Source organism: Bubalus kerabau, chromosome 8 (genome assembly GCF_029407905.1).
Source record: "Bubalus kerabau isolate K-KA32 ecotype Philippines breed swamp buffalo chromosome 8, PCC_UOA_SB_1v2, whole genome shotgun sequence".
NCBI lineage: Eukaryota > Metazoa > Chordata > Mammalia > Artiodactyla > Bovidae > Bubalus > Bubalus kerabau.
Genome location: NC_073631.1, coordinates 91,189,616 through 91,215,997, shown reverse-complemented (window position 1 = coordinate 91,215,997; position 26,382 = coordinate 91,189,616). Strand labels below are relative to the sequence as shown.

The 26,382-nt window shown below is 39.2% G+C and overlaps 1 protein-coding gene across 2 annotated transcripts in view; it reads right to left on the bottom strand.

Annotated features, from left to right (window-relative positions):
- The window catches only part of ASB15 (ankyrin repeat and SOCS box containing 15), a 36,402-nt gene extending 11,099 nt beyond the window's left edge, over positions 1-25,303 (bottom strand). The window contains exons 1-7 of one of the 2 annotated variants that reach the window (XM_055590818.1): positions 25,196-25,303; positions 19,156-19,224; positions 10,856-10,992; positions 9,271-9,323; positions 9,053-9,184; positions 7,785-7,943; positions 286-531 (exon numbers count right to left, since the gene is read on the bottom strand). In XM_055590818.1, coding sequence (XP_055446793.1) covers positions 286-531; positions 7,785-7,943; positions 9,053-9,184; positions 9,271-9,323; positions 10,856-10,962 — 697 coding nt within the window. In that variant the 5' untranslated portion in view covers positions 10,963-10,992; positions 19,156-19,224; positions 25,196-25,303. Of the gene's footprint in view, positions 1-285; positions 532-7,784; positions 7,944-9,052; positions 9,185-9,270; positions 9,324-10,855; positions 10,993-19,155; positions 19,225-24,814; positions 25,000-25,195 lie in introns of those variants that run through there. The other variant, XM_055590817.1, reaches the window with a different exon arrangement.
- Positions 25,304-26,382: the final 1,079 nt, after the last annotated feature.

Below are 26,382 nucleotides of genomic sequence, written 5' to 3'. Positions count from 1 at the left end.
ATGGAGAAAAGGAGATCTGAGAGGCAAGAGAAACACTGTGCTTGTGCTCAGTCACTCAGTCATGTCCAACTCTGCAACCCCACGGATGGTAGCCCACCAGGCTCCTCTGTCCATGGGATTTCCCAGGCAAGAATGCTGGAAGGGGTTGCCATTTCCTCCTCCAGGGTATCTTCTGACCCAGGGATCGAACTTGTGTTTCCTGCATTGGCAAGCAGATTCCTTACCACTGAGCCACCTGGGAAGCCCATGAGAAACATCAGCAGCATGTAATTCCTTTCCACGTACCTTTGTGGATCAGATGTTCCAACACATCACAGTGACCATACTCGGCCGCAACACCTAACGGGGTCACTCCAAATCCGTCTTTTAGGTGGACATTGCCTCCATTGTTTAGTAGCAGAGCTATGATGTCTTTGCGGCCTTGTTTGGCTGCTTCATGCATTGCTGACCATCGCTTCACACAGGCCTGGTCAAGACTGGTGTTGTGTTTAAGCAGAGCAGACACCATGTCATAGGAGCCTCTTTTAACAGCTTGAAGATGATTTTTAAAAAGAACAGTCAACAGGAGGCATATAACATAAATCCCTTACATGGCACTACACTAATTACCAGATTTAATATCAAGAGAGATATTAGTGACACCTTTTCTTGTATTTTCCATACCCCTCTGTTTCTCATAACTGGTTTCTCTCGAGGAATGTAAGCATATAAGATGATACTGCCTTTTCTTTAAGACCCTGACCTGAGGAGGGGTAAGAGTTTCGTGGAAAACAGGATGCATGTCACTGAGTTAGGATACTCTGTGTACTCTTTCTAAACTTCCACTTCATCGCCGAGATGAAAATAAGATCAACTTTTGTATCAGTTAAATAATTAAATAATATATGTAAAATGCTTAGTATACAGTAGGAGCTCAATAAATGATAACCATTATTATTATTATGATTTCCTCACTTCTAGGATCATGGAGCCACCTGTGTAGATAATGTTTATCAAGTTTTTCTCCCTCTAGAGAGAGTTTTTTCCCACCAAAGTAGGAAATATTAAATGAACATTTCTTTCCCATACTCTTATGAGATGTTAGCAATAGGAATGTTTAGAATCCAGGTAGGTCAGTTGTTCTTCTTACAGGTGAAGTACACGACAGCTGATGTACTATGTTTTCTGAGGTTCAATAAATCAGATGTCTCTCTCCTTCTTTTCTTTTTCTAGTAGCTGAAATTACACTGTTAAGTCTTTTTCTCTTTCTGATTGTTGATGGATTCTCCCAGGTTAGATATAAATACTTCTCTAAGGTGTCATGCATTTTCCTCTTATCAGTATGTAAAATCTTAATAAGAAAAACAGCAGGATGAAGGTTACTCTCTAACACTTATTCATTTGTTCATTCTTTCATTCAGTTAATATGTGCTGGCTATATGTAAATGTTAGTCATTCAGTCGTGTCTGACTCTTTGTGACCCCGTAGACTGTAGCCCACTAGGCTCCTCTGTCCATGGGGGTTCTCCAGGCAAGAATACTGGAGTGGGTAGCCATGCCTTCCTCTAGGGAATCTTCCTATCCCAGGGATTGAACCCAGGTCTCCTGCATTGCAGGCAGATTCTTTACTGTCTGAGTCACTTGTTAGGTACAGCGGGCAGCAGGAAAAAGACAGACATGGTTCTCACTTGGGGAATTTGAAGCCTGGGGAGTGAAGGTGATACTGCTTTCTGTTTGAATAAAGATTCAAAGACTGGGCCTTTGCTGGGAAAGACAGAAGGGGATATGGGGGCACACTGAACGTCTTGGGCAGGTAAGAAGCTGAAGGTGGAAAGGCTCTGAGGCCAAGGCAAGAGAAATGGCTCCAAAAGGCAGAAAAGGAGGATGAGGACAAATTGTCTAATTCACTAGGAGGCAAGCAAGCCTTCACTGCAGCAATTTCAGTTTTTCTCCTGCTCACCGTCTGAAGCAGAATCTATTGACAAATGCCTTTCTCTGAATCACCCACCTGCCACTGGCAGCTCTAATTACAGTGAATTACCTCATCCTAGCTGGTGCTCTTGCGAAGCAAACATCAGTAACTTAAATGAAATAAGAGGTAATGTGCCCTCATTTATCTTCTTGCTCCTATTCCATTTTTTCTAATTAGAAAAAAAAATGTAATAAAATAATGAATCTCTTCTTTTATGATCTCTTTTCCTTTTGTCTGACTCAGGGAACATGTTGATTAGAGATACTAGCCTTTCTTCAAGAAAATAACAGCATATATAAGCCATATTAAACTTGAAATAACTAAAAAAAAAAAACTTTACTTGTAGTTCAGCTTTTGGAACTAAAAATATATTTTATTTCTCATAGAAATAATAATGAAAATCGTGGGGAACCCCTCTTCCAAGCTAAACCATGAAGATATCCTTAACCAATAATTGGCTAAAATACTGAAAACTAACAAGGTACAGTATGTGTGTAATGTAACTAAGTAAAATACAAATTAAATAATTTATGAAGTAAAGAATACATTTCACATAATATATGTATCATTATATGCTTAGAGGAGAACAAGCCTCAGCTGAAGAGTTAAGGAATTTAAGGAGGTATTTTGCATAAGTTATAGGCACTTTTGAACACCTTATAGTTTGCTGGCACTTTCTTTCTTTAAAAAAAATTTTGTAATTTTCTTTCTGGATATATGTGTTTTGCCCATCCAGTTCCAGTTTAGTTGCTCAGTCATGTCCTACTCTTCATGAGTTTTGCCCATATAATTTACTTAATATCTTCAGTGATAATCTGACTCATATGACATACCAATAGAGATTTTCTTCTGCAGTACCTAGAGAAGGATTGGAAGACTGAGAGAGGAGATGGAGTAAAGAGGATATATACCGATTTGTGACAAAGAAAATGAAGTAAAATTAACTGAGCTGTGAATGGCACCATGTTCTGGGAAAGTGGAAAGCAGAGGAGCTGAGCTGTTGTACCAGACAGTTCCCTTGGCTTCCTCTGCACGCTGGGACCCTCTGGTCAGGACAATCATGTGACTGTCCTACTGGAGGAAGGTGACACCAAGTTTAGAGCAATGGGCTGAGAAGGAGTCTGTGTGCAAAAAACACTTAATAACTATAAGATCATCACAAATCAGATATCTACACTCACTTCTGAATTGTTGTGTGAGAGAGGAACGAACTTCTTTCTTTTCGAAGTCATTGCAGTTTGTTTTATGTATCTGTGTTTGTTTGCTGGTTTTGTTATGGAAGCTTTACCTGTACCCTGACTATAATAATTAGTTTTTCCAATTTAATCTGAATTGGAGAGGGCTAAAAGCTGCCACATAGGGCATGAGTAAAGAAGAAATCAGAGCAGAACGCTCCCAAGATGTGATAACACTATTCATTTTAACATTTATGTGCAGGGGCAAAGGCCTGTTGTTGATCTCTTCTATGTCCCATGAGTCACAACTATTTCTTTGGAAGTTTCACAGATTCCACTGCTCTCTTATTTCCCCAATTTACTTTGGATATACACCTTTGTTATAGCATTTATTAACACTTGTTTTCTATTTCGATCATATCTAGGGTCTCACTAGATTCTTTGAAAGATGATCATTCCATTTGTACTGTGCTATTCAGCATAGAATCTGGTTTACTGTGACTTCTAGACTGGTTCCAAATCAGGAAAGGAGTACATCAAGGCTGTATATTGTCACCCTGCTTATTTAACTTATATAAAGAGAACATCATGAGAAACGCTGGGCTGGAGGAAGCACAAGCTGGAATCAAGATTGCTGGGAGAAATATCAGTAATCTCAGATATGCAGATGACACCACTCTTATGGCAGAAAGTGAAGAAGAACTAAAGAGCCTCTTGATGACACTGAAAGAGGAAAGTGAAAAAGTTGGCTTAAAGCTCAACATTCAGAAAAATAAGATCATGGCATCCAGTCCCATCACTTCATGGCAAATAGATGGGGAAATAGTGGAAACAATGGATGACTTTATTTTTCTGGACTCCAAAATCACTGCAGATGGTGACTGCAGCCATGAAATTAAAAGACGCTTACTCCTTGGAAGGAAGGTTATGACCAACATAGACAGCATATTAAAAAGCAGAGACATTACTTTGTCAACAAAGGACCCATCTAGTCAAGGCTATGGTTTTTCCATTAGTCATATGAGAGTTGGATTATAAAGAAAGCTGAGTGCCGAAGAATTGATGCTTTTGAACTGTGGTGTTGGAGAAAACTCTTGAGAGTCCCTTGGACTGCAAAGAGATCCAACCAGTCCATCCTAAAGGAGATCAGTTCTGGGTGTTCACTGGAAGGACTGATGCTGAAGCTGAAACTCCAATACTTTGGCCACCTGCTGTGAAGAGCTGACTCACCTGAAAAGACCATGATGCTGGGAAAGATTGAGGGCAGGAGAAGGGGATGACAGAGGAAGAGATGGCTGGATGGCATCACCAACTCAAGGGACACGAGTTTGGGTCAACTCTGGGAGTCAGTGATGGACAGGAAGGCCTGGCGTGCTGCAGTCCATGGGGTCGCAAACAGTCGGACACAACTGAGCGACTGAACTGAACTGAACTAGATAAATGTTGGGTGCATTGATGTTGCTGAATTAATGTTGTCAACTGTAAATATTTTACTGATGTTTGAATTATCTAAGTTTTCTGTTAACAATATTCAGGCTGTTCTTAAAATTCTAGAGATTTCCCTGTGGACAGGCACTGGGGTAGTGTTGACTCACTGTGACCACAGCTCACGATGCTTTATTGGCTTCCTCTGCGATCTCTGAATATTCATAAGGACTGATGCTGAAGCTGAAACTCCAATACTTTGGCTACCTGATGCGAAGAACTGACTCGTTTGAAAAGACCCTGATGCTGGGAAAGATTTAAGGCAGGAGGAGAAGGGGATGACAGAGGATGGGATGGTTGGATGCCATCACCAACTCAATGGACATGAGTTTGAGTAACCTCTGGGAGTTGGTGATGGACAGGGAGGCCTGGTGTGCTGCAGTCCATGGGGTTGCAAAGAGTTGGGCATGACTGGGCAACTTAACTGAACTGAATGGCTGGAATGCCTGGTGAACAATCTCAGGGCTGCTTCCCCTCCTCCTGCCACACGTGCATTATTTCATAACATCTCTCCTCTCCTGAGCATCTACCATGTGGCAGAAGTTTACATATTAATATTTTTCTCTATTGATTTTATTGACTATGCAAAAGCCTTTGACTGTGTAGATCACAACAAACTGTGGAAAATTCTTAAAGAGATGGGAATACCAGACCACCTGATCTGCCTCCTGAGAAATCTGTATGCAAGTCAGAAACAACAGTTAGAATTGGACATGGAATAATAGACTGGTTCCAAATTGGGAAAGGAGTATGTCAAGGCTGTATATTGTCACCCTACTTATTTAACTTATATGCAGAGTACATCATGAAAAATGCCAGGCTGGATGAAGTACAATCTGGAATCAAGATTGCTGGGAGAAATTAAATAACCTCAGATATGCATATGACACCACCCTTATGGTTGAAAGTGAAGAACTAAAAAGCCTCTTGATCAAAGTGAAAGATGAGAGTGAGAAAGTCAGCTTAAAACTCAACATTCAGAAAACTAAGATTATGGCATCTGGTCCCATCACTTCATGACAAATAGATGGGAAAACAATGGAAATGGTGAGAGACTTAATTTTTAGAGGTCCAAAATCACTGCAGGTGGTGACTGTAGCCATGAAATTAAAACAGACTTGCTCCTTGGAAGAAAAGTTATGACAAATCTAGACAGTATATTAAAAAGCAGAGACATTACTTTGCCAACAAAAGTCTGTGTAGTCAAAGCTATGGCTTTTCCAGTAGTCATGTATGGATGTGAGAGTTGGACTATAAAGAAAGCTGAGCATTGAAGAATTGATGCTTTTAAACTGTGGTGTTAGAGAAGACTCTTGAGAGTCCCTTGGACTTCAAGGAGATCCAACCAGTTTATCTTAAAGGAAATCAGCCCTGAATATTCATTGAAATGACTGATGCTGAAGCTCCAATACTTTGGCCATCTGATGCGAAGAACTGACTCATTTGAAAAGACCCAGATGCTGGGAAAGATTGAAGGCAGGAGGAGAAGGGGACGACAGAGAATGAGATGGTTGAATGGCATTACTGACTCAATGGACGTGAGTTTGAGCAAGCTCCGGGAGTTGGTGATGGACAGGGAAGCCTGGCATGCTGCAGTCCATGGGGTCGCAAACAGTCAGACACAACTGAGCGACTGAACTGAATGGAACTGAAGTGATTTTTCTCTAATTTTTTTTGTAAATCAATTAATTTATTTTAATTGGAGGCTAATTACAATATTTTAGTGGTTTTTCCATACATTCACATGAATTGCCATGGATGTACATGTGTCCCCCATCCTGAACCCCCCTCCTATCTCCCTCCCCATCTCATCCCTCAGGGTCTTCCCAGTGCACCGGCCCTGAGTGCCCTGTCTCATGCATCAAACCTGGACTAGCAATCTATTTCACATATATATGTGAAATACACATATACATACTACATACACATATACATTTAGGTAATATACATGTTTCAGTGCTATTCTCTCAAATCATCCCACCCTCGCCTTCTCCCACAGAGTCCAAAAGTCTGTTCTTTACATCTGTGTCTTTTTTGCTGTCTTGCATATAGGGTCATCATTACCATCTTTCTAAATTCCATATATATGCATTAATATACTGTTTTGATGTTTTCCATTCTGACTTACTTCACTCTGTATAATAGGCTAATTCTGCATGGTGGATGTTGTATTTCCATTTTACACATGAGGAAGCTGAGACCCATAACTGCAGTCTCACAGCTAGAATTAACATTCACATGACAATACTGAATTGTATACTTGAAAGTTGTTAAGAGAGTAGATCTTAAAAGTTTGCAAAACAAAGTTTGCTACACAAGAAAAAACAGTGTGTAACTATGTGAAGTGAGGCAGGTTACCTAGGCTTTCTGTTGTAATCATTTCATAGTAATGCATACATCAAATCATGTTGTATACCTTAAACTAGTACCATGTTATATGTCAATTACCTTTCAATAAAATGGAAGAAAAATAAATACAAGTATCTCAGATGCCAAAACCCTAATTCTTACTCCATATCTATGTCCCTGAGAGAAAGAAAGGTTATCTGTGGTCATCTATAGTTAATCTCATCTCACTCTGCTACTGCAAATAGACTTGCCAATTCTTATTGGTCAACAAACAGCAGGATATACAAGCCTGAGAAGAAGCTGTGTATAGATAAACAACATCTTCATGCTTACAATCATTCCTTTGATGTGTCGCAGTGGTGACCCCAGGGACACACTTGTGTGCTCAGAATCTGCTGGATCTCCTGCCTTCAAATTTGGTTTCATCATTCTGCTCTGTACCTCATGTCTCTCTCTGGAGTCCCCTTTCTGCCTCTTTGATTAAGCTACAGATCACACATGCAATATCCCTTACAGGCTGGACCCCATTTAGAAACTATTGCTTCAAAACTGGCACTCCTGGGCTCATAAAACTCCTCATTAGAGGAGTTTCTGATTAACTGGTGCTGATTAACTGGTGCTGAAAGAGCTTTCACATTTCACCTCCTGGTGGGACAAGAAAACAAAATCATATGGCAAGTGAGATGGGGGTTAGGAAAGGACGTCAGAGAGTGGAAACAGATGAGGTCACACAATTTTAGCCAATACACAGTGGTTTCCATTAAATAGTGAATAAATATTATTTGTCTCAAATTATAAAAGTTCTAGGAAAAATAGGTCATTTACCAAGCAGAAGGGGCGTCTCTCCTTTGTCATTTTTGGTGTTTGGCCACACTCCTTTCTCTAGTAAAGTTCTTACATTTTCCACCAGACCAGCTTTGACTGCCAAAGTCAAAGGTGTTTCTCCATCAGATGTCTTGAACTCCCAGAGCGTCTTATAAGATGCTGAGATATGAAAGCATGTGGAAAATTAAAAGTCTTTATTTAAAGGATGTCATATAGAACAGAATGATGCAATATCATCTACACTAGATTGGACAAAGTCAATTGACAAAAAAGAGAAGACTAAAAAGAGAAATGATTAAAGTCTAGGAAATGATGGTGAGTAGAAATAGATGAGCATGGGCTTGCTAATCAAGTTGACAGCCAGCAAACCAACATCTGTGTTTCAAGGTGTTTTTTACAAAAAAAGATAATGGGTTGTGACTTCTCACTTCTTAATAAATTATAAACAACTTCCCTAATCCTTTGTATTATTATTTAAATTGAACCTGAAATTGTTTTTTGTCAAATGAAGTCTGTGCCTGTGGGAATGAGAAATATTTGAATCAATGATGTATCCTATCAGAATATGTTACAAAAGAAATACCATGCTTAACATCATCTTCTATATCTGTCTATCTATCCTATCTGTCTATTTTTAACTTTTTGTAGCTGGCTGACTAGCTGGATAGTTAATTACCCAGTAGCTATCATTATCTCTTACAACAGCACTAGGAAGCAACATTGAAGGTCGAAAAGAAGGGCATTCTCAAAGCGTTTTACAAGATGCTGGGATGTGAAAAACACTGTTGGAACGTAGAAATTATTAATAATATTTAACCCTGGGTAGATATACCACAACAGTTATTGATGTTTGCATGATGAAAAAAGTAATGTAATATAAGGACAAATAATGTAAGTATTTCTTATACAAAATAATACTCTTTTGGAAACTATTAACTCAGTTCAAGATGAAAGTTTACAACCGACTTTGAAAAGCAAAATATTTTATATTTAAATCAATTAATTAATGGTGTATATAAACTTTTAGGTGATAATCACATCTTCCCACCAAACTGGGTCATATTTTTAGAAAGATGTAAAGGGTAAACCCTGAACTCCACAAAATAGGCTAATTTTGTACTCAGTTTAAAGCATGAGTACTATCTTTTCCAAATTGCAAATCACCTTTTATTCTACTTTTTATTTTTGCTTATTATGTTCATTGGGAATACTCCAGAACATCTGCATTTGGGCTTCAGTTTGGTTAAGGGCATTCTACATTTTCTTACCATCCAAGACAACTTCAAGTATCTGCTGAATGGGTTGAACAACAGCTTCATGCAATGGAAACCATCCTTTTTCATCAGCTTCATCCAAAGCATATTTATATTTCACATACTCCTGGAGCTCAAGAATGTGACCTAAAATAAACACATGAGCTGATAAAAAATCTCTCAGCCAGATGGAATCTCCAGTCCATTCTACTGTAGGTGATAAATCCATTTACCTTGCTGTATGGCCTCCACAAGCTTTCTGTTCTGATCGCTTAGTGGTACAAATCTACCAGGGAAAGAAATACAAGCCATATTTGTATTCATGATATAAAGGAACCAAAACATTTATTTAGTTTTTGCACATGTGTTTAATAATCAGGATCTTCAAGAAATGCACACAACTGATGTTATCTACTTTAAAAATGTAAATGTCTAAAAGTCAGATACAGAGCATGTTTATGATACACTGGACCTATGAACATTAGGGAAGATGGAAAAGTAGAAGGTTAAAACATTGTCTTTGAAATTAATTGTAGGCAATGAAAAAGGGGTAAATAATTGGAGTCAGAGACGGAAGAGCTGCTTTCAGATGTTGTGATTTTGTGATCCTGAGGAGGCCAGCAGCCTCTCTGGATGGTGGTTCCTGCATCAGTAAAATGAGAAGATTATATAGGAAGATCTCTAAGGTTTCTCCCAACTTTAAAAATTCTATGCTCAATAAAGGTTTCTTGCTTTGAATTTAATAATGGATAATTAATGGTTGCTTATTTGGGAGCATATGCTGTACGTTGCATGTTAATCTTTAATCAACTGTGAAAACTAGTGAAAAATAGGCTGAGCATTTACTGAACAAATTCCAATCACTGACCCAGGAGGTCATTGTCAACCCTCATGGAAACTCTCTGATGTGTGTTTATTCAAAGGTGACTAGGTATTGAATAACAAATTGATTTAACTCTATTAAAGCAGAAACATCCACTGGTATTCCAGGGTTGTGAATGCCTTCCTGGGAGATAAGGGAAGAATGAAAGAGACCAGAAATATAAATGTTAACATGTCTGTTTTTTAAAAGCTCAAAAACAATCATTTTCTAGCACTAAATCTTTTCAAAATCACTACTAATTTCAGAATACAGGATTCTAAATACTATAATCGAATTTAAAGGTAAATTAAAGTTTAGTTTTGTCAGAAGTATAATGTGGCTGCTCAAAAACAAAAATTTACTTTGGCAGTTTTAGATGTATAACTCTTGCCAACACAAAACACCAATTTCATGTATAAACTTAACTGCTGTCACTTTAACAGTAGATAATTAAATAAAAATTCTGGTTTATATATCACTTTGCTATATATTATAAAAGCCTTCAACTCTTTTCCCACTCATTAAGCTTATAGGCAGGTGAGTTAGCATTATTCTTCATATTTTAAAGATGCAAAATGGAATATATTACTTATAAAGGTTGCCTGAGTCAGTAACACAACAGGTTCTGTATATGTATCTATATGTTAGTCATATAAACAGTGTTTACAATTTCATTCACATTCTTTACTGTCCTTTTTGATTCTATATGAATTGAGGAAATAGGCAATCCTATACAACCAAATGAACTGGGAATTTCCTATCTAGGTAGTCTCATACTTCACAGGAGATGGGAATTTGTAGAATCAGATGGCTAAACCTGTGCACAGCAGTTCTTGTAAAGGTATTGAATTTCCTGCCACAAAAAAAGGTAGAGGGGTCTGGAAACATCATTCATTTTATCTTACAAAAAATTAATGCCATGAAGTTTAGTTGAGGATCATCAATTTGAATGTTACCTTTCAGGATAAAATACAGTCTTGCTGGCTTCAATAGATTCTTGAATACTGAGCTGAACATCATAACTTGTAAGATGATCTTCATCAGGGTCATCATTAGCATCCATGACGGGATATAATTTTGAAGCAGGAAATTTCTTATTATCAGTAAAAGCCACAGAACAGCATATAGAGTCAACATGAAAGAGGCAAAATGAAAAATACATTCATCTTTCCTCATTTAAAAAGATACAGAGGTAGTTAACATTTAATTTATATTATATACATATAAAATGCCCATTCTAACTTTTGAAACCTTTGATTACCTGCCCTTTAAGTGTCAGCGTTTTCTGATTTTTCACTTTCTTTTGAGTAATGACTATAGTTGGGCTTAGAATGACTTTTTCTACATTCTGACTTACACTAATTTGGCCCATCATTTCCTCAAGACATTACTCTACATGACACATTAGAAGTTTAAAACTCCGAGAAGACAGACAAAGGAAGGAGTAAAGAAAAATTAGCCTTTCTTTTTGCTGTTTTGTTGCTAAATTGTGTCCAATTCTTTTTGGATCCTATGGACTGTAGGCCACCAGGCTTCTCTGTCCCTGGGACTTCCCTGGAGGAATATTGGAGTGGGTTGCCATTTCCTTCTCCAGGGGATCTTCCCAACCCAAGGATGGAAACTGTGTCTCCTGCATTGGTAGGTGGATTCTTTACCACTGAGCAACTTGGGAAGTCCTTCACATTCTTTACTTTTTCTATATTCTCTGCCCTCTGTGTGTGCTTTTTCACTGATTTAGTTCTTTCTACTCCCAAAGTGGTTTGAGTTGACTGCCTTGAATTGCAGTTATTTTTGTATTTGCGTTCAACTCCTTCTACAAAAACATATACTCTTTGAGGTGAGGGGCTTGATGTGACTCATCTCTGCATCACCTACAACTCTAGAAGGTGCTTGGCATAAGGAAGCATCCCAGCGAACATCTGTTGAATTAAAGTTGAGAGAATGGAACATCACAAACATAGTGACCTAGCTCTGCCCTCAGGAAGTTTGATGGTGTACATGGAGAAGACACAAAGGTAACTTTAAATAGAAGGGACTGACAACTTTCAGCCCTGTTCTCCCTGAGAAAACACTGTCTAGTCTCACAATGACAGAGAAGGCAATGGCACCCCACTCCAGTACTCTTGCCTGGAAAATCCCATGGACGGAGGATCCTGGTAGGCTGCAGTCCATGGGGTCGCTAAGAGTCGGACACGACTGAGCGACTTCACTTTCACTTTTCACTTTCATGCATTGGAGAAGGAAATGGCAACCCACTCCAGTGCTCTTGCCTGGAGAATCTCAGGGACGGGGGAGCCTGGTGGGCTGCCGTCTATGGGGTCACACAGAGTCGGACATGACTGAAGCGACTTAGTAGCAGCAGCAGCAGTCTCACAATGAAGTGAACAGCTTTCAGAAGTCCAGAACTTTAATACAGGAGAGGATAAAAATGGCCTTACGCGCTTGAAGAACTTCCTTACTGACCAGATGGGTTTGATAGATCATGTGGCTCTCTGGATGCTCCCAGAAATCCACATTTATGAACTTGGGCTACCTGTGTTCCTGGTTGTAGAAAGATCCTTTTTCACACCTTGGCAGAAGGGCATCCCTAATGCAGTTAGGGATGCTGAAGTGCTAATGTAAGGGAGTGGTAAGGACCTGCTTTATCCAGTGAGGTTTAAATGTGGGGACTGGCAAATATGAAGCCGAATTAAAACTGACTTCTTGTTTTTGAAGAAAACAGTCAAAACAGAAGAACTTCTGGACTGACTTATTTAATTTATTGATGGCTGTTTCAGTTTCAACCAAATCAGAGCCGCCACGAATGGGAGTGCAGGTTGCACACTGCACAAGTGCTCCTGGCTGATAAAATCCAGCCAAACCTCCCCCACATGAGCTGTGCCCGCTGGCAGGCCGCTATGCACACGCCAAGGAAGCAGCATTTTTCTTCATTTGCACCTAAGGGCTTACAGCCTGTGGGGTTCCCGAACTCAGTCGAGCATTTTTTAACACCAGAAAGTCAAACAAAAAGTGGCCAAGTTATTTAGTATTTTAGATAAAAAACAAGGAGAAACAGACATGACATCTTTTACCAACTAGTCTTCAATCCTCTCCCAAAGTGGAAGGACCTCAGAATTTGGTTACTCTCCTTCAGGAAGAATAGGGATACCATACCCATGATATTCATGAAATTTTATGCAGCTACTATTTGGTTCACATTTTCTTTTGTCTTGTTTTACAGCGAAAGTTCTAAGGTCTGACTGGGTCTCAGCATCATTTGAACAGTTAAAATTTGGGTCATTTTAACTCCATGGCCAGACCAGAGATCAGCCCTCCTATAGATTCCCCATTTCTTCCCTAGCACTGTGCTATTACAAACCACTGCTATTGACTGGCCCAGCTCCTCTGAAGACAAACAGAAAAATGTAGCTTATTTCTCATTGCCTATTTTCTTTCAGATATCAAACTAGAGGAGTATGTGTCTCCCATTACAGTTGGATCAATTGCTTTACCTTATAAAGAGAGTTTAGTAAGTATACACATCAAGATAGTTCTAACAGCTGCTGCGTGCTAAGTTGCTCCATCATGTCTGATTCTCTGTGACCCCATGAACTGTAGCCCACCAGGCTACAGGTGGCTCCTCTTTCCATGGGATTCTCCAGGCAAGAATACTGGAGTGGGTTTCCTTCCCCAGGGGATCTTCCTGACCCAGGGATTGAACCCATGTCTCTTACTGGCATTGGAACACGTCATCTCTGCATTGGCAACCAGATTCTTGACCACTAGCGCCACCTGGGAAGCCAGTTCTACAGCTGGCTGATAATCACAGGAAATTATTTTGAGCCATTGAACTTTTCAAGCCAAAATGTATCATCTATGCAAAATTTTACATTGTCCAGTGTGTTATCAAGGGGGGAAAGTCACAAATAGTATTCTGTGAGCAATTTCCAAAACACAGTTGATTCTTGCTTTGCCTCTTCTTGTTGTTCAAGCCTTAAGGACAGCTCTATACATGCTGACAGTCAAGGTCTCTGACCTGTGGACAGACTGCACATGAACTCAATGGCATCATGACTTTATTGCTTATTGTTCTGTACCAGTGGCCCTACTATAACCTTGAAACAGAAAGGGGAGAACAGTGATAATGTTCGGAGGATGTCCATGAGATAGTAATAGCACTCCACTATGTATGTCTCTCACACCAGGGTATCTTAGCAACCTTAAAAGCTCAACATATGGGCCTGGGATCCTATTCACCAAATAGACTCAGATGGCATTTTAAAAAATGTATTGCTTATTGGTTCATTGTCTATCTCTTCCTCCTAGAATGTAATGTAATAAGAATAGAGAACTAGTCTAACTTCAGAGACTAGGAAAGCAGTATCTCAAGGTACATGGACTCTAAACATGTGTTGAAAGAATGAAAAAATGAATGAATGAGTTAATAAATGAACTTAAGATAATCTAGGCTCTGCTTTATTCTTAGAACTAACCATTTTCTGTATGGAGAGTCTTTATTCTGATAGGAACAGTTTTAAAGTCTCTATTGAATTTGTTATAATATTGATTCTGCTTTATGGTTTAGTTTTTTGACTACGAGGCATGTGGGGTCTTAGCTCGCTGACCAGGGATCGAACCTGTAGACTCTGCATTGGAAGGCGAAGTCTCAACCATAGTACCATCAGGGAAGTCCCAGGTGTCTTTATTCTAATTAGATGAATTAGATTACCCATTCTGTGTTAGGCTTCATTTTTCTCCCTTCTGTGCTTTTATGTCTTATGTCTTATCTCACTTCATTCACAAGGCCCTCCCAGCTGTTTCACTCATGGTCTCCACAGCCCCAAGCCTGGCTCCAGCCACTCCTCCTGTGGAAGCCTTTGATGAATTCTTCAATTCCTCTCTGACCCTCTTAATCCTTTAGTATCTCTGCTTACCCGGTGTTTTCCAACTGAATTTACAATCATTTTGTATTAGTTTTGCAAGTTCTTTACATTTTTGTATTTTGTATTCTCACCAGGACTATTAATTTTCTGAGGGGAATAAAGTCTTAACTTTTTTGTCTTGTATATCTTTTCTCTTTGCTCCCACTCCTAGTCAACTATAGGAAATGGCTGTTCTCACGGTCACTGGAAAACAGTTGTTGACTCATTACTGGCAGACAAGTCCTGAGTGTCTTCAGATAGCAGGACTGGATGATGAAGTTAGACATATGGCATCGCCTGTCGCCTTTCTCACTAATGTCATGTGGTGACGGGGGGCATCGCACGGCTCTGGGATTAGTAATAGGATACAGGGCCTATTGTATCCTATTGTATCCTATTGTATTAGTAATGGGATACAGGGCCTCTTTAATCACCAGCTTAACGCTAAACCTGCTTGAAATGTAGCCTTCCTACGTGAGATACCACAGACTCCTTACGGCAACAGTTCCCAAACTTTTTGGCACCAGGGACTGGTTTCATGGAAGACAATTTTTTTTTTCACAGACCAGGGCTGGGGAAATGGTTTTGGGATGATTCAAGTGCCTTACATTTATTGTGCACTTTATTTCTATTATTATTACATCAGCTCCACCTCAGATCATCAGGCATAAGATCCAGGAGGTTGGGGACCCCTGCTTTAGAGAACTGAGTTGCTCTGTGAAAAGTTCTTTTAAATGTCTTTTAACTACCACCAAAAAGGAAATTATCTAAAACTCTTAACTCTTTTGTGGGCTTTACTGGTGGCTCAGATGATAAAAAATCCACCTGTAATGCAGAAGACTCAGGTTAGATCCCTGAGTTAGGAAAATCCCCTAGAGAAGGGAATGGCAACCCACTCCAATATTCTTGCCTAGGGAATTCCATGGACAGAGGAGCCTGGCGTGCTACAGTCCATGGGGTTGCAAAGAGTTACATCTGAGCAACTAACACACAACAAAAACTGTTTGGTATCTCTAACAACAGCGGGATCTCAATGGAGAGAAAATTTTTACTGCTACATGGAGCAACCACCATCTAAAACAAGCTGTCTCCAACCTTTTCCTGAAAGCTTTGGATGAAGGTGTCAGGCAGACAATCAAAGAAGCATCAGTGGAACAGAACCAGAGATGTCAAGATGCAGAGGAGGGCAAGAGGAGAGCCTGTTTACTGTCAGGCTTTGTTTAAAACTATTCAAATAAAGCACCAGCCAGCAGTCTGATAAAGGGCCAAAAAATATTTGACATCCTTCAAGATTGCCGGGAGAAATATCAATAACCTCAGATATGCAGTTGATGCCACCCTTATGGCGGAAAGTGAAGAGGAACTAAAAAGCCTCTTGATGAAAGTGAAAGAGGAGAGTGAAAAAGTTGGCTTAAAGCTCAACATTCAGAAAACGAAGATCATGGCATTTGGTCCCATCACTTCATGGGAAATAGATGGGAAAACAGTAGAAACAGTGGATGACTTTATTTTTTTGGGCTCCAAAATCACTGCAGATGGTGAGTGCAGACATGAAATTAAAAGAGGCTTACTCCTTGGAAGAAAAGTTATGACCAACCTAGATAGCATATTCAAAAGCAGAGACATTACTTTGCCAACAAAGGTCTGTCTCATCAAGGCTATGGTTTTTCCAGGGGTCATGTATGGTGTGAGAGTTGGACTGTGAAAAAAGCTGAGCACTGAAGAATTGATGCTTTTGAACTGTGGTGTTGGAGAAGACTCTTGAGAGTCCCTTAGACTGCAAGGAGATTCAACCAGTCCATCAAAGGAGATCAGTCCTGGGTGTTCATTGGAAGCACTGATGCTAAAGCTGAAACTCCAATACTTTGGCCATCTCATGTGAAGAGTTGACTCATTGGAAAGGACCCTGATGCTGGGAGGGATTGGGGGCAGGAGGAGAAGGGGATGACAGAGGATGAGATGGCTGGATGGCATCACTGACTTGATGGACGTGAGTCTGAGTGAACTCTGGGAGTTGGTAATGGACAGGGAGGCCTGGCATGCTTGATTCATGGGGTCTCAAAGAGTCATATATGACTGAGCAACTGAACTGAACTGAACTGAACTGAAGACCTATTCATGAGAGCCCCACTTCTCCATCTAGATAATTGACTCTTTCTAGATAACAGTTTGTCAACCTTGTTCTGGAAATGCCCACTAGTGAAATTTAATTATTCTCAAAGTAGCTGATATATGAAATAATTGGGACAATCCTATTGGAAAGTTAGTCTTTTCACTTCAGGCACTGGTTAATCTTGCTTTGGCCACCTGATAAGAAGAGCCAACTCTTTAGAAAATACCCTGATGCTGGGAAAGATTGAAGGCAGGAGGAGAAGGAGACAACAAAGGATAGGATGGTTGGATGGCATCACCGACTCAACAGATATGAGTTTGAGCAAGTTCAGGGAGATGGTGAAGAACAGGGGAGCCTGGTAGGCTATAGTCCACGGGGTCACAAAGAGTCCGACGTGACTGAGTGACTGAACAAAACAAATCTTGCTTAGAGTCAGGAACATGTTTGATGAAAGCAATGGATTCTCTCTCCAGAGGGATGTATGTCACTCAAAAGTTTGCATAAAATTGTAGGGCATTTATGGGGTTCTCTGAAGCCCATTCTTGTGTCTCAGTTAAAGAACTACTAAATTAAGGATTTCCAAATGCATTATTCAGAGACCGGGAATTATTAGTTTACTTTCAGAATGGACTGAGTGAAATCCTAGATTTAGATAGTGGGAAAGAATAACTTTGGTAATCATAAAAATAGTGGTTATAATAATAGTGAGGGCTTGCTTTATTTCCAGCCCCATGTAAAGCACTTTGCCTATGCTGCCTTGCTTTAAATCCTCCAGTTCTACTTTCTAGGTATTAGAGACTCATCATGCAAAAGTGAAAACTTAGACTTCCTGAGGTTAAGAGGCCCACCCATTGTCACAGAGCTGATAAGTAGAGTCTGGACAGAGAATGGTACCTTCATTTTAATGTCTTTCCAGAGCTGCAGGGAAAAAACCCACAGTCTGTTGTCCTTAAAAGAAAGCACTCTGATCTTGTCAGCCAGCTCTTGATGACAATAACTTCCAAAAATAAAACATAGCTTCCAGGGACACATGAATCTTTATCGTCGACTCTGTGCAATAAGGCTCTGTGTTGCTTAGGGGGGATGTGGTGTCCTAAACTTGCTTTCACTCTGTGTTCTTTTCTTGGAGTCTAAACATTACTGTCTAAAAAATTGGATCAACATTCCATTTGGTGCCTGCCTGAAGTGGCTGGGGGTTGGGACAATGGTACAGGATATGAGACAGAGGTGAATATGGGTATATGATGCCTCTTGGCACTGAATTCTCTAAACCACCCTCAATCCTCAATCCAGGCTTCTCCTCTACTGTTGATAAGTTTGTGAGACCTCTCAGGCCTTCCCCTGAAGCATGGGAGCTCCCAAAACATGAGCTCAAGGTATTTTCCTTTTACCGGGACCAGAGCCAACATAACTTTGTCCCCTGTGAACTGTCTGGTTGGCTTGTTTCCAATTACATTAAGTCTTCACCCCTCTCACTCACATACTCTGTCTGGGGCATAAAAAACTGAAACCATCTCTGTGGGTCCTAAACAGGGCTGGCCTTAAGAGTTCCCAGAGTGGACAGGTGCTTCCATGATGCAAGGAAGGACTCTGTGTTCATAAATATCACCCTGCCCCAGCACCTGTCACATCAGTGCAATTCTGTTACATCAGTGAGCAATTCTGTCCTTTGTGGCTTATTGTTCCATCTTCCAGTTTCCCCTTTTAAAGCGCCAGGAGCACCATACTGGCCCCCAGTGTAGAACCAGGATATCTTGGAATAGTTGCTGAGGGTTGAATGGGATGGGGAAGATGGTAAACGATCTAAGACTGAATCTTGGTGGCTTCCCTGATGGCTCAGACAGTAAAGAAAATCTGCCTGCAAAGCAGGAGACCTGAGTTTGATTCTTGGATCTGGAAGATCTCCTAAAGAAGGGAATGGCAAGTTACTCCAGTATTCTTGCCTGGAGTATTTCATGGACAGAGAAGCCTGGCAGGCTGCCGTCCATGGGGTTGCAAAGAGTTGGACACAACTGAGCAACTAACACTTTCACTTTCATTAAGACTGAATCTAGTGGGAGGTAACAGGAGGGGATAAGAAAAGGGCAATACAGTAAACTTTGTTTTTTTTTTTTTTTTTTTTTTTTTTTTTTTATACAGGGCTAGCCCAGTTCCAAATGCTCTGAGGTTCTGCTGTTTGAAACAGGGGTGTGGGGGCAGTGGGTAGGGGCAGTGCTGATACTCTGAGGATGTTTTCTTTTACCTTGAAACTGCTATGGTCCCAGAGAAAATCATCTACTGGAGATTCCAGAGAGAATCATCAGGATTCGTCCTATGAGAAGAGTAGCTTTAGTTAAAAGGCATTTTCACATTTTGGTTTTGTGAAGATTTCACATTTAGTGTATGCAAAACAATACTCATTTTCATTTTTCTGCACTTTGACCATTCACTTGTGTAACTCTGAAGACATACAGAAATAAAAATAAATAAAATGTTGCAGCAGTTTTGTTTTTTATTTGGTGGCTACACATGTTTGCTTCTTCAGAATCCTGTAGTACAAAGTGGCAAATCAGCTTTATTAGGCTCATTTCAGCAACAGAGTCAATGAGTCCCCAGGAGATTTCAGGAGGAGGTAAAACTGTCAGAATTAGTTTCTAACACACAGACACAAGTAACTTCTATATACAAATAATAAGTCACAGCCATTCCCTCTTCAAGATATTTGTCTTTTAGAGAGAAATCCTATGGATGACAAGGAGACATAGACCAGTCCAAACAGCATTTTTCTTAACAGCACAGCTAGTTCTGATAAAACACACACACACACACACACACACACACACACCCCTTAGTCCAGATGATGAAAGCTACTTTTATGTTGCCTTAAAATGTCTTCAGGGTTTCCCTGGTGGTAAAGAATACACTGGCCATGCTGGGTGGGCTACAGTCCATGGGTGTGCCAAAGAGTCAGACACAACTCAATGACTGAACAACAACAAAATGCCTTAAACATTTTAGAAATGACATAAAAAGCCAAAATAGATATATTTTTCTCTAGACACTAAATATGATATCTGGTATGTAGTAAGAATTCACTATGTATTTGCTGAATGAGTAAAAAATGGAATGATCAAATACACACTCTTAAAATTAGCCAAAGGATAGATTAAGCTTGTGTTTTTTCTCAATGTCACACATATGTTTTTGCCAAGTTCACTTCCAATTTCAGGACTGCACTAACTTAGGCTTAATTTCTAGGTGAATACACTATGATAAAGCCTGTCATACTAGTTTTATCTCTAGTTCCATATTACAACATTAGACATTTTTACTCTGTAATATTGATTTCCAAGGCAATTTCAATTGTGACAGATGGAAGAAGATGGCATACTACCTTTTGAAAGTGATGCAGAGTGGGAGGGAGCTATAGGTTTACAATTATGTGGATTTCCAGAGGAATATAAACAGAGAATGGATAAGAATAGAGCAGGTATGGCCTGTGAAGAGGCAAATTATTCATAGATGTGTCCTTATCACAAGCTGGCATGATAACTTGATCCTTTTAAAGACTCACCCTTTTGTCTGTAATTCTAAGAATCTTACAGAGATTCAAAGATGTGGAAAAAGATTTGTATGTGAAAATGCTCATCGCAGGTAGAGTTGAACAGCCAAATCATTAGAAACAATATAAAATGTCCAACAAGAGGGAATTTGTAGAAGATATTATTGTGCAGTCAAGCTATGGAAAACTATACAGCTATTAACATTCATATCCTTGAAGAATATTTAATACTATAGATAAGGTATCATATAAGAGAATGAGGTTCATGTAATCAGATATGACCAGACACTTTGAGGGAACTAAGACTGACTTTATCGAGCCAAATCTTACAAAGTCTTCCAGAAAACAGGCTGGTATCTGGTTCACAGAGTGACCCTTACAGGTGGTAAGATAGGTCGCTTCCTGGCAGGCCAGACTTTGTGAGGTCGAGAAGAGAGAAAATTGCCCTCATTTATAGTAAAGCAGAGAAGGAGGATCCACGCGATGCGGGAGATCTGGGTTTTATCCCTGGGTTGGAAAGATCCCCTGGAGAAGAGAAAGGCTAACCACTCTATTATTCTGGCCTGGAGAATTCCATGGACTGTATAGTCCATGGGGTCGCAAAGAGTCGGACACAACTGAGCTACTTTCACTTCACTTAATACTTAGTAGAGAAGAAGGAGCAGAAATCTGAAAGACTGATCCATGTACATGAGTCATCCAAGCAAAGGTTTCATCACCTAAGTTATTGTGCCATCTGCATGAGACCAAATTTATTTTGCACTAATCAGTGAGTGGCAGCTCCTGGGGACGGTGAAGCCAGTTACAGATTATAAAATAGCTGCACTCTATTTATACTATTTTATTACACAGTTGAGGTGTAGGGTGAGTAAAATCTTCTGATTACATTATTAGCCACAATAACAATAAAAATAATATCTTTAGACCTTAATAAAAAATGTACATATATATGCATATATGTACTTGTATATATACAAAAACATATATTGTTATTGTTGTTTAGTCAATAAACTGTGTCTGACTCTTTGAAACCCCATGGACTACAGCCTGACAGGTTTCTCTGTCCATGGGATTTCACAGGCAAGAATAATGGAGTGAGTTGTCATTTCCTCCTTCAGGGGATCTTCCTGACGCAGGGATGGAACCTGCGTCTTCTTCATTGTAGGCAGATTCTTTTACCACTGAGCCACCAGGGAAGCCCAAATACATATATACATACGCATATATTCTCTCTCTAAAAATATTTGTTCCTGAAAGGTTTCACTGATCAGGGCAGAAGTTCTTGTTTGCGTCCATGCATGCTCGGATGCCCAGTCATGTCCGATTTTTGTGACCTCAGGGACTGTGGTCTGTTTGGTGCTCATCAAATCCTTTTCTATTCAAAACTCAAACGAGTCATTGCATTTCTTCATATGTTATTTTGAAATCATATACAGGCTTTTGGTTTCTTTCTGCTGGAGACAGTAGTTGAATTTGCCTTCCTGGCTTAGCTGCCTTATTAGCTGTGTCTGACATGTAGCAAGTAGTCATGAAACATTACCTGTTACCTGTTATTATTCTGTGACTGAACCCCTCTGGAACAAGGAAGTCTAATTCTAAGGATTGTCTGGTGGTTTGAGCTCTAATCCTTATCTTTAACAGGTTCTCTGGCACACTCATTATTTTGTTTCTGGGGCTTCCCTGGTGGCTTAGATGGTAAAGTGTCTGCCTGCAATGCAGAAGACCTGGGTTTGATCCCTGGGTCAGGAAAATCCCCTAGAGAAGGAAATGGCAACCCACTCCAGTATTCTTGCCTGGAAAATCCCATCAGGCTCTCATGAGGAGCCTGATAGGTTACAGTCCATGCAGTCGCAAAAATCAGACACGATTAAGCGACTTCACTTTCTTCTCTTTCTTTTCTCTAGAATCACCAGACTTCAGAGCTGAAGACCATTAGGTAAGCCCCACTTGTAAATTCCATTTACAGATGCTGTCTAGAAATTGTCCAGCCTCAGCTTGAAAAGCAAAGTAGCAGGCAGATTACTATACCCCACACAGCCCTTCATCTTTGGCCAGCTTTAACAATTAGAAAATATATTGAACTAGAATCCATCTCCTCAAATCAGTATTCTATACTCCTAGTTCTATTTTTCAGAGCCACGCTGAGGAAATATTTGTCCTCTGCCACATGAGAGGCCTCAGGAAGGCTGTCAGGTCTGCACCGAGCCTTCTCCACCCAGGCCTGGACAACTGTTCCTCCTGTGAACAGTTTACCTCCCTCCACCATGTTGATGGCTTTCCTGTAAACACACTCATTTATCCATCTCTTTCAAAAAGCAGCTGTGGACCATGGACTCTGAAGGCAACACAACAGCTACAGTCACACCAACACAACATGAAGTGACTGTGACCACTTCCCTTTTGCTGGACACTGAAGAGGCATTAATTTAACCCACGTTCAGATGAATTTGGGGCTTTCATGTTACAGACTTGATTTGGATTCCTGTTGCCCTAAATTCTACATGTCACTTTTTCCATCCACATTATTGCTGCACAATTCTGTGCAAGACTCTTTATTTAGTCCTATTACATTTTCTTCTTTCTTTTGGATTTGACCTTTATTTCAGTCAGCTAAAAGAAAATGCATTTTCTATCCTCCAAGTATCATTGTTCTATTTGCAAGTCTTCTGTGTCTACCTGCTTCATTAATAATGATAAATGTTGAACAGAAACTGGCGTGGGACAAAGACCTTCAGGTTGACGTTGATCTATTATTTAGCACCCTTCAAGAAAGGCTGTTTATCCATTTACAAATCCTCCCAAAGACACCACATCTAGTATTAATGTCTCCTTTTTGATAACAAGACCGTCGTCAAGAGATGCTGTCAAATATCTTATTGAAATACAGATACATTGTATCTACTATGTTCTCTTTCTCCACTGAGACAAAAAAGCAAATGAGGAACACTGACTCACCAGTTCTCAATAATTATTATTAATTTTTCTTAGGAATTTCAGACCATCCTATTTGCTTATTCAAATATATTCAATATCTGCTATATTTCAGGCACACTGCTAGACACCAGACAATAGGATCCATGCCCTAAGGAGTTTGCTGCCTTTAAATAATGCATTCTCCCCAGAAACAACACCAATATCTGCCCTTCCTTCAATGGTTTAGCAGAGAGTTAAGCACACAGGAAGTCCTCAATAAATATTTGTTTTATCAAATTTAATAATTATTATAGGTAACATCTATTAAGTGCCTATCTGTGACATGCATTATGCTAAGTATGCTAAATAGATTATAACTCCCATTTTACAGATGAGGAAACTGAGGCACACAATGGTTAGGTAATTTGTCTAAGCCTGAATAGCTACTGAGTGATGGGGATGATGTAGATGTGAACTGAGGCGTCTGACATTAGAGGTCACACAGCTTGACCTTTGTACTGTAACTGATGACTCAGCTACTGGGAATTAATACCAAAGGATCATATTCCTATAACCCAAATATTCATAAGCCTCAGAAAAAATTTTCTAATGAGTTTAAGCAAGCAACTAGCAAATTACCAAACAACTCTAGTAAAACTATAAATATTTTAGGTATATTTTCATTTCAAAACAAGGTATTCCCATTAAAAACAACAAAGTGCAGAATTATGATATTTTATGACAATTATACAATGTTCTCAGCAAAAAATGTGTTAAAAAAAAGTGTTCTCTGTGCACACTGCTGCTGCTTCCTAGGAACCATTTTATTTTAGATGTAGAATGTTCCTTAGAAATTATCTGTTCACTGAAGAACCAGATGAGTGATGGTCTCAGATAAGTTCTAAGGACTTTCTAGCCTCCAGACTCTATGATTGAACTTCCAGAAGTGAATTTACAATTCTACTGAGTTCCTTTGTTTTCCATCTGACTAAAAGAATTTAAAGGAATTTTTAATCTGAATATAAATTAATTTTTAAAATTTAATTCATTTTTTTGTTATAAGTGATTTTAAAAAGCCTTGAGAGAAATTTAATTTTTCACAAAAATCATTTAATTTTTCCTCAGAAACCAAAGCTAGCAAAGACATTCCACAGTGTATACATTGATACTTATAAGCATATTCATTCTTGATCTGCTTTACTCATGATACTATTTTTTATTAAGTTTAATAATTATGCAATTGCGTTAATATTCTGTAAACAAACAAAACAACCCTGGCTTTATTCTATAATTAAAAACGCCATTGACAAGCAGACCCACAAGTGATCAATCAGAAAGAAGGTAATGAGAAGTGATCACAATACGTTTCCATCTCTTCAAAATATTCCCAATACTAAACTACTGAAGCTAGTTGATGAGGTACAGACCAAATATTTCATAATCTCACCTTTTGGAATGATCGTCTTGTCATTCTTATCCAGGGCCTTGCCTTCCTAAATCAGAGGAAGTGCCCTGGAGCCAATGTGTTCCTCTGTGTATCTAAAATTAAGTACCCAGTTGGTGGCTAAATTAAGCTCTGACCTTGTACAACTGAAACATGAGCGATTCCTGGCACACAGTGAAGCGTTACCCACCACTTCTCTGGACCCTCATCACAAGAAGCACACGGCCACAGAGGTATAATAAGATTATCCAGATCCTCATTGGTTCAAAAAGCTCTCATGAAAACAAACGACCTGCCAACCCAGGGTCCTTGATGAAGGAACAAAGCGAAACCAGCTAAGTAAAATTTAAAAATATTTTAAAATCAGTGGTTCAGGAAACAAACCTGTGACTCTTTGTATCTGCAGACTCCAGTCCACTTTTAGTCAGTTTTAACACACATTATTTCTGATTCTTCATCTTTCAGACTCATGTCAAATCTCATTAAATACAATCTTCTTGTTGTAGGAATCTACTGGTTTTGATTTGCATTTCAAAGCTGCCAGTCTGATACACAGATGGGGATATGATATGCAATGACATCTAATCTGATCAAGACTTTTAATGTCAAGTTATAAAACATATAAAGTGAGCAGCAGAGGTAAAGCAAGCAGAAAGTTATTTTAATCAGGAAGAGTTGTTTGTTTTCTATTAAAAAAAAAAAGCTTAGGGTCTTACTGATTTTCTAATGAAAATAATCTGCCTTAAGTTTGTTTTGACATGGGTATCCTTGGATTAACTCAGTCACTGTCAGCACTCACAAAGCCATCTGGCTTCTGTCCCCACCACTAGACTAAAACAACTCATCTCAAGGGTCTCATTGACCTGCTAGTGTCTAAGGTTGATGGACACTTTTTGGTTCTTATTTTTCAGGCCCTCTATTGGACTTACTGCTCTTACTCCCTCCCTTTTTTCCTGGAACTCTCTACTCCCTAGGCTTCAGGGAGTACTATATGCATTGGTTTTTCTTTGTATCTGATTTTTCTATGTGTCACTCTGTACTTAGTGTTAAGGAATAAACACATGGACTGTAGTGGATTTATCAGGTTTATTTCAAAATGTGGAAAACCATAAATGTGAAATCAGAGGTTCTAACCTTCTCTTTGTGATTAAAAAAAAAAAAGGCTATATTTCTGTCAGCCTTGGAACAAACCCCAAGAAATATTTTGTATTTATGCCATTATTACCATGTCTTGAAATAATCAAGGTTGAAGGCTAGAATACTGTGCATGTTTTATAGTTATTAATCTGATTTGGAATTTTTCAATGAAGCAGTCACATAAAAAGCAAGCAGCATTGTGAAACTCTACTTTTTATTGAGCTTTTCTTAACTTATAATATTTAAAAATTTATATGAAGGTTAAGAAAAATCTATACTCAACATTTAAAAATGTGATTTGGCACATTTCAGGGACATTTATGCTCTTATATGAATAAATTTATGTCCATTTTATGCATTTATATAATGATTGCTGTGGATCTAGTTATGTTGCACAATATTAAAAATAATGCTTAATATAATAGAAAAAAACA